This window comes from Apaloderma vittatum, unplaced genomic scaffold, assembly GCF_000703405.1.
Source record: "Apaloderma vittatum isolate BGI_N311 unplaced genomic scaffold, ASM70340v1 scaffold18528, whole genome shotgun sequence".
NCBI classification, from domain to species: domain Eukaryota; kingdom Metazoa; phylum Chordata; class Aves; order Trogoniformes; family Trogonidae; genus Apaloderma; species Apaloderma vittatum.
The window spans coordinates 10-9,342 of NW_009731456.1; the positions used below are offsets into that span (position 1 = coordinate 10).

The following is a 9,333-nucleotide window of genomic DNA, read 5'->3' on the forward strand; positions in this document are numbered from 1 at the left end:
GGCTCTGACTCTTGTCCAGCCCCGCTGCCATTTGCCCTGGTCAGGTGCCGTGAAACCCTGGGTCAGTTGCAGCGGAGAACTGGAACTGAAAACCAGCCTGCGGGAGCTGATCATCTACATTGTTTTCCTGACAGACCTCTGCGTAAGTAAGTCATGGAGGAACTGAAGTGACCGTTTACGAGCAATTAATGTGTAAGCCGCAGCTCTTTCAGTGTTTACTCCTTATTCCACCTGTCTTCCACCGAAACCTGCAAGTTCAGTCAGAATTGCTCCAACGGCCTTTTTGTAGCAGCGTGACTTAATGACAACGTGGAGAGGCCAAGTTAGAAGCTGTTGTCAGCTCTGATGCCAGCCTTCTAGCCTCCTCTCTTTGCCCCTCCTTTCCAGTGACGTTTGGCATGGTCAGCATGGATATGTACTACCTGAACAAAGTCATGTGCCATCTTTTCTGGAGCCCAGTTCCTCTGAGGACGACAGGAGCAGTTTCAGGAGTATCAGGAGCAGATCTGATTTCTGGAGGGTAAGGCTTGCATTGCAAAGGTGTTACAAACGAGGAAAGAAACTCCTGGTGTTAGTGTGGAGCAATACAGTGCTTCTCCTGAAGGCAATGTGCTAGGTGTTGTGCTTTCAGCTGAAGAAAGGCAGATAACTTCTTAAAATGCATTTGGAAATCCTGAGTACAAGGGGTAATAATGAAACTTCTGAATAGTCAGTCGAGGAAAACAATAGGCCAGTTAGTTGCCGCACTGTGTTCTCAGTATTAGGCTTTGTCTGAAAAGAACTTTGATAAAAACAGACAGATTTGGGTTTACAGTTCTTTTGATTTTCAACTGTTAAAAAAATAAATAAATTATGGTTTCCACTGAGGCTTCCAGGAGAGTATACTGCCTGGATTCACCTCATATTTCAATGACAGGTGCAAAACGCATATCTTTATTTTCACTGCTAGGTGGAGGACTTCACAAAATTACAGGCATTGCCGAGCTGATAGCCAAAGGCTATTTCTGAAAGATGGAGATACACCTCAGCCTCGTTGTTATCCCCATGGTACTGGGGGTCTATGGGCTTCTGCAGCAGTGGAGGATATACGTTCACCTTGCCTAACTCAAAGCAGGAGAGCATGGAGAAGTTGGTGTTTCTCAGACATAACAACTGGCTCACCAGAGGAACCAGAATTGTATTTATTGACTTCTCAACATATAATGCTAACATAAACCTCTTCTGTATAGTCAGGTGAGTTCTTTTTTTTTTGCTACATGTGAAATCCACTTTACTGAGGCTTCTGTAAAGACACAAGGAAAGGCTGGTCACCTCAGGCATATGTAGCTGTGTTGCTCAGCAGCTGGCAAGACAGTAACTCATTAAAAAGGAAGAAATTCAGGTAGTGCAGGGAGCAGACCCAGATCCCTCCTTTCCATTTTTTTTTGTAATGGTTGGTGTCTGGTCTGTGCAGCTGGTTGTCGCTGTCTGTTTGAATAGATTTCATAGCCTTTTGCAATACTTTGTAATACTCTTTTCATGCACACCTTGGTGCAACACCTGTAAGATGATCTTAAAGGTGTAGGAGTTCCAATAAGGTATTATTAGTGTAGTAATAATTAATATTAGAAAATTAAGGGCTAGGATGATTTAAAGGGTTGGTAAGCAACGCCTGTCCCCAATTTTTTTCCAGATTGGTCATAGAGTTCCCTGCCACTGGGAGTGCTCTCACTTCCTCACATATCTACTCTGTGAAACTACTCAGATATGTCACGTATTACGATTACTTCCTGGCTGCTTGCGAAGTTGCCTTTTTCCTCTTTATCATTACATTCATAATCCAGGAAGCTATAAAAATAGTAAAGCTGAAAAATGAGTATTTCAGAAGTGCCTGGAACTGGCTGGATTTGCTGCTGCTGGTGGTGAGCTACCCCTTGACTTTCACCTCTCTGCTTGCCAGCCTTGGCTGGCTATGGATGGACAGCCAACATCTGTCCCTGGTTGGTCGGTCACCCGCTCTCCTGCACTGAAGAGGCCACGTGGCCCACCATGGTTCAGCACACCTGAACTCTTTTCTAGTCTCGCTGTGAACTTGCTGCAGCTCCGTGGCCTTTCTCCTTGCTATCCACGTTGTTTTAGCCTTAATCTTTACAGAGCAGGGAAGCACTAGCGCGTAGCAGAGCTAAAATGGTGAAATTGGAATGTATGCAGCATGTTGCATAGCACAAGCCCAAAATTATCACAGTACAATTACAAATCATAGAATCGTAGAATGGCATAGGCTGGAAGGGACCTTAGAGATCATATAGTCTGACCTCCCTGTTTTGGGCAGCGACGCCACCTCTCGACTAGACCAGGCAACACATGGGGACCGAGCGGGAATGATTTGGCCAATAAAGTCTCATCTGTACAGTTTATGACAAAACATCTAAAAAGCTCAAGTTCTGCAAATCTAACCAAAGACTTTTTGAAATCAATACTGTGTTTACTGTGCAGAGTGACAGTCTAAAGAGACTTGGATTTCATCTGGACTTCTTTCATTGGCTTCTACTTTCCTTCAGGTGTCCATCTTTGCCATTGTCTTCAATATCTACGGCACCGTAAAAGTGTCGCTGCTAATGCAAGAGTTGCTGTCTGATGCCCATGTATATCCAGACTTCTATTTCCTTGCATTCTGGCAAGTCCTTTACAACAATATGATTGCTGTCAATGTCTTCTTTGCTTGACTAAAGGTACTAGCTCTTACTTTTTTTGTACTTGAGAATTGTAGTGTTTCTAAGCATAGCATAAATGTTCACTTTTACCTTTTCATGGGTGAACTGCTAAGGTGGGGCTGAAAGGAAGAACTTAGTTGATAAGATTCTAAAAGAGTTTAAAATTACCTCCTTCTCATACACGAGTCACACGTCCATTCTCTACTGCAGCTGCATATTCGCTCTGCATCATCCTCCCTTCAGACCAATTACTGTCAATTTAGTAGTGCAACTGTGTTTATAATTAATGGTTGTTGTTGAACAAGGTTTTTGTTCAGGCCTCATTTTAGACCCAAAGTAAAATGGGGCTCCTTATCAACTCAGCCCATCAGGGAATCCTCAGATACACGAGGGTGATATGGCTTGCAGTCTTCTTAACCAAGGGTCTGTGTCTAGTCAAGTGTACGTATACCAGTACTCAGCAAAGACCTGTCTACACAGTATTAGCTTTAGAAAATAAGCACATTTGCCCTGACAATATTCATCTTCTCTAAAAATACACTCAGTCCTGGTTCTCTTACAGATACATACCATGATACATACAGATACATACCATGTGACTCTTTAGATAAGACATGACTTCTAAGTTATGGTTATAGATAACAGTCCAGAAATTCTGTTACGTTTTGATCCCCCAGTAACAATATTTTCGGTTCTCTTGCAGTTATTTAAATATGTAAGCTTTAACAAAACCATGACACAGCTGTCCTCCACTTTATCTCACTGTGCCAAAGATATCATTGGATTTACCATCATATTCTTCATTGTTTTCTTCACCTGTGCCCAGTTAGGCTATCTGTTGATAGAGTTTTCTACTTTCCAAAACTGCATGTATGCTACTTTCTAAACTTTTTTGATACAAACCCTCCAGTTGGTACAGGTGCAAACCAGTTTCTGCTAAGAAGAACTTAGTAAAACCAATTTTGTTGGCCTTATGATCTGTTTCCCAAAGCCTTAAGTTCAAAAGAGACAAAACTGGTACGCTAAACAGGTCAGGAAGGCTCACAAAGCATAAGCTCATGGGCAGTTCACCCCACAGAGCTATTAGTCCCTGCAGCTCTCAGCACAACTTTGCCATGTGTAACCAGGCCCCTGGGCAATCGGGTAGGCCTGGCAGCAGGCTATTCTCTTTTGCCTCTTTTAAAAGCAAGTGTGTGAAATGACCCAGCAGATGTGCCACTGGTTATGCGGTGCAATCCCCGGCATGAAAACCACAGAATAACTGCTTGAGAGACCCGAGTGGCTCAGAGCACAAGCTGAGTGTGTTTGCACAAAGGAATTACTGCTCTTTAAAGAAAACATCCAGCTCCATAGCCAAGAGTCCCCAAATCCCATCTGCTGGCTCTATTACTCTCTTCCCAAGATTTTTTTCAGGAGCAGCAAGAGATCAATTCCAGGTGCCAGCTGGAACTGGTTTTGATGGTCCTTGCACCTTGTAACAACCCTAACCTGTCACCTGTGGTTTGCTCTGTGTTTGAGCCCATGGGTATGTTTCTTACAACTTCAGAGAGAGATGTTTCATGTATCAGATTGTTTGAAAGCAGCTTTTCATGTAAAATTAAGGCACTTCTAAAACAGAAAATAGGTCATTTTTGTATCAACTTGGATGTGAGAATAGTTCTAAGATACTGCAATACAGAGAGATAAGTATTTATTTGTCTTGGCTATGAATAAAGTCCCCTATAGGGGACACCTATACTATTATCTTCTTACAGGACCTACACTGTTATCTTCTGTACTATCAGAAGTGTCTTGGGTTACAATATGTAACCAAAAATGTGTAATTCTATTTCATCTGTTGAAACCGGTTGGAAGATATTTTTCATTTCTTGTTAACTCCAGGGGCAGGTGCTTTTGTTAGTGGGTAATCATGGGTTAACGATGGGGAAAACGGTGGGAGCTGCCCCCTAGCCCGCCGGAACTTCGGGGGGTGGGAGGGGGGGTAGTAGCACTGCCGTGAGAGCCGGACTGGCCTAGGAGGACCTCATGGAGCACTGGTTGGGGCTGCCGCCATTCTTCGCCTTTGTAGGAGGAGGGGACCCAGCCCCATCACCACCGGACCCCTCTACCGAATCAACTCCAACGGAGCAGCATCTGCCACTCCCGGAAGAGGACTCTAATCTGGATCTATTTGGACCTTTTTTTTTTGTTTCCCAAGTCAGGTATTCTGACTCTGTCGGGTTCTGGGGTTATTTGTTTCTTGTTGTTCTTTCCTCTATATCATTACCCTTGTAGTTTGCAATATTCTCAGTAAAGAACTGGTATTCCTATCCCCATATCTTTGTCTGGAAGCCCCATAATTTCAAAAGTATAGCAATTCGGAGGTGTGTGTGTGTGTGGGGGGGGGAGTTTACATTTCCTGTTTCAAGGGAGGCTTTCCCCTGTCTTCTAAACCAAGACAAGAAGATAAAGAGTCATGAAACTAAAACAGAAGGAATGTAATTTAAAAAAACCCCACAAACTGAAACCAGATGATTTATCCAGAATGAAAGTATTTTCTCATACAAGCCATTTAAAAATGGCTTTGTACTTTTCAAATTCCCAGATATATGCTAAATGCCCAATTTACCATTGCTGTAATATCCCGGTTTGGCTTTTGATGTCAGTGACTAAGGTGAATTGGTCTCAATTTTATGTATTGCTCTTATTTTTCTTTTTTTTTAATTAAAATAATTCTTACAGTACTTCTCTTAAAGGAGAAGTCAATCAACCTCATTCTGCCATTTTTTACTCCCAGCTTTACACAGTTCCGTATTGTGCTGGGAGATTTTAATTTTGAAACCATAGAAGCAGCAAACAGAATCCTCGGACTGATTTACTTCATCGCATTTTTTTCTTTGTGTCTTTTGTATTACTGGTAAATATCATCATAAAAATACTTCTCCTTTTGCATAAGCTGTAGAGAAAAACTATTGTATAGTGCTCTGAGATGATACTTTTCACCCCCAAAGGACACTGGTCTTGCACCTGGGCAGAGAGACAGCCCGGCCTCTTAGGCGGGAGTTCCCAGCAGGCAAGGCATTTCACAGCTCTCCTTTCCTCCAAACAGCCACAAAAAGGGGCTTTTGCACCACGAAACAAGCACGTTGCAGCTTTAACTGTACTGCATCATCCATTTGTCGAGATTTTAATTTCTGAAAACTTAATTGCGTGTTCTTGAAAATTGCATAATATCAGCCTTGTCAGTAGGAAGGTTAAAGAGAGACTTTGATGGGACCATGTAGGTGCAGGTTTGCTTTATCACTTAGATTGATGTTTTACTTAATTACTTGAGATTGAAACATCATCTAAAAAAGCTACAGGTATATGACAGGAAATCTGTTACCTCCAAGGAACTGTGCCTTTTAGGCAATACTGCAGATGAGAAATAAGTGATTGTCTCCCAAAAATATTTCTCAGTACCCTAAGATTATCTGATAAGTTGACTGTGTTTGGAGCATGTCTGCAACCAGTAAAGCTCTTTAATTCCATTAATTACATGCCCTAGCATGGAATGGCCCCCAAAACAACTGTCCCAGCATAGTAGAAATGCAATTTTTTGGAAGAAATATCTAACTATTCTTCCCGTGCAGAACATGTTTTTGGCCATTATAAATTACACTTATTCGGAAGTCAAAGCAGACTTTGAAGTGATACCCAGTCAAGAGCTTCAGATCAGAGACCTCTTTAGAAAGGTAAGTAAACACTTCTGTAGCTACTTCATTTAATTCAAGGTAAGAGGAGGAAATCTGAACTACATCACTAGCAAAGAGCCTTAAACCGCTGGGCCATAACCATTTAAGAACACCCAATATTTGAGTTTTCACTTTAAATAAACATTTGACATATACAGCCACATCCTTACATCAAACTCAATCAGGAGCTCCTGATGATAAGAGCAGCATGTGAGTTAGGGTGAAAGGAGCCTACCTTTACTTTTTTAAAAGCAGTATTTAAGACCAGCCTGGTTTATGATACATCCCGTCATCAGCTTTCTTCAGAACTTGCTGTGGCTACTTTTCCAAACTGAGAAAGTAAAGATCTCTGCGTGGGAAGACAAGACAAAAAGAAATACCTACCTTTAAAACTGCACAAAGTTCAAACTATTTTTATGTGCCAGAAATGAGTACAAAAGGGGAAAAAATCTTTCCAACTTGAAATTATGACCTCCCCGTTTTCTGCCAGTTATGTATGCTGAAGTCCAAGAGACTACATGCAGTTCTGTCACTTGGGACAAGTCAATACCTCAACCTAAAAACCTGGCTTTACCTAGGGAGTACAGCGTCTCTGGGGAGAGAAATAAGGTTGAGGTGCATGTGGGATGAGAGACCTGTGCATCCAGACTATGTTTCTCCAACTTTGCCTTCACTGACCATGCTGCAGAGGAGGAGTGGCAGCTGTATCTACCTGAAATTTCCCTGTGGGATTTTATGGGTGGCAGAGACACAAGTTACGTTGCTTCTGCAAAGCCCAGATTGTGTTAAGGAAAAGGAAGATGGGAGTCCTTGGCCAAGACACAGCTAATGTGGTCAGTAAGAGCACAGCTGAGAGTCCCCAAACCAAGCTCAATTCTCCTACTTAGCTGGTAGTACAGTAAGATTAAATTGAGTATGGCTGAAAACAGAAACTCTTACTGGATTTACTTGGCTATTACCTGTAGGGATTTAATGAGAAATTTGAGATCCAGCAGGGTAAGTTCTCTGAGCTGAGCTAAGGGAGCAAGGAAAATGATAGTCTGGTGGGAGTTCTGTTTAATTGCCAAGGCATTATCCTGATACTTAGTTCCTTGCATTCAAGTTCTTATGCAAAAGTGTCCCTAGTTAAAGACAAGCCATTTAACATGCCTGACTTTCCCTATCTGTGTTCAGGCCCTTATCAAGCTCAAATTGAAGAAACCAGGCATGGATACAAATCAGGCAGATGAGAGCTCAGAAAGGTAAGTTCTCAGCATTTGCTGTTTCCGCTTGCACTGATCACAGACCTGTTCTCACAGGACTTCTGTCTCTTATTTGTTTGAAGGATAAGCAAGGAATTTTCAGCCTCTAAAGAATGGATATTTCTAAGCTTTCCAATGGAAACAATGCTAATAAAAAGGTAGGCTTTATTCTTTCCTGTATTCTTAGAAACTGCTGATTATATTTCAGAAGTTGAATAATACAAAAGGAGTCACAGTTGTCCTCACTGGTCCTTAGAAAAGCTATTTCTCCACAGGATACTATTTTTAACCTCGTAGGAATAGCAAAAACGAGACCTATAAATAAGGAAAAATCACTAATTATGCCCAAAACTTCAAACGAAAGCTTGTTCAGGCAAGGTCATACACAATAATGGAGCTGGTGGTAGGGTGAGATTGTCTTAGCAATGGTATGAAGTTGTGAGCTGGGCATCGCCCAAATGTTAAACAGAAACAAATGTGTGGAAAACAAGTTTTATGGCAATCTGTTGTGTCATGGACTGCATCTACAGCAAGAGGAAATATTACTGTAGCTTCCTTTTGCTTTACAAAAGGAAAGTTTTCATCAGTCTTTGGTAGTTTCATGTCTGGGGTAAACCTGTGCAAGTATTTCTAAAATATTTTTTATTTTTTTAAAATTACTTCTTCTAAAAGAGAGGGAAAAGCCCTTTGGCAAGCTGTAAACTATACTACACGCCAATACCTGCAATCTCTCTCAAATGTGTATTCCTGTATCCTGCCTTTTTAGAAGGGCCAGAAGGAAAATCTGCATCAGATGGAGAACAATTTTCTTTAAAGCTACATATATATTTTCCTGCAAGCCTGCCCCCTCCCTGCATGAGTTAATGTTACAGGTGTCCCAGTGAATCATACTGGCTTTGTCTTTGGTTTTTTTTTTCATCCTTCTCATATTGAATAGAACCATCTGAAGTTACCAAAGCTACAGGAAGGGGAAGAAAATCTTCGTCAGAAGTATCCATCTACTGAGGACAAGGGCTCAGTCACTGCTCAGAGCTACGTCTCCACTGCAGAATTTCAACAGTAAGTGTTTGTGGGTCTGTTGTTGCACTTATTGCCATCCCCAGGCAGCTGTAGCCCTTGCTGAAATCCTCAGCAAATGATAACCTGAGAGACGGAAAATCAACACAAAGTGAGTGATTTTAAGATACTTTAAATACTTTTTTACTGGCTGAAAACAGCTGCCCTTAGGGACAAAAGACGGAAACAAAATACTTTAGTAGAGCAGCAAGGAAGGACATTAGTCAAGAGTGAGATGGGACAAAAATTTGAACTATTGTCACTCTTCGAGAATTTCTCCTTGTGGCTGCCCAGGGAGGGGGACAGAGGCTTAAAACATTGTGCTTGTGGAGGGTATTTCAGGGCTTAGCACCATCTCAAGGATCTGTGGCTGTGTTTGTGTGTTCTAGGCTTTTAAGGTACACAGCTGAGTTGGCGAAGGAACTTAATAACACTAATGCAAAACTTGGGAGAATTATGACAAGAATGCAGCATATGAATGATACTTAAGGCAGGACAACACAGTAAAGTGCATGAGCTCATCTGGTAGCAGAGATGGCCTGACTCTTCACACAATTCAATTAAATGCAAAGTCCCTATACCCTCCCCCCTTTTTTTTTCTATTTCTGGATAAAAGATAAAAGAAGCAGG

At 41.7% G+C, this 9,333-nt stretch overlaps 1 protein-coding gene across 1 annotated transcript; it reads left to right on the forward strand.

Annotated features, from left to right (window-relative positions):
- Nucleotides 1–407: 407 nt before the first annotated feature.
- LOC104278279 (polycystic kidney disease 2-like 2 protein) lies at nucleotides 408–8,706 on the forward strand (the record flags this gene model as incomplete). Its single annotated transcript, XM_009875200.1, is given in 12 exon segments — nucleotides 408–520; nucleotides 1,012–1,233; nucleotides 1,673–1,901; nucleotides 2,541–2,711; nucleotides 3,397–3,563; nucleotides 5,470–5,561; nucleotides 5,564–5,589; nucleotides 6,305–6,406; nucleotides 7,580–7,647; nucleotides 7,737–7,759; nucleotides 7,762–7,805; nucleotides 8,585–8,706. Coding segments are annotated over 12 exon segments (1,379 nt in total), but the record flags the coding sequence as incomplete, so codon positions are not given.
- Nucleotides 8,707–9,333: the final 627 nt, after the last annotated feature.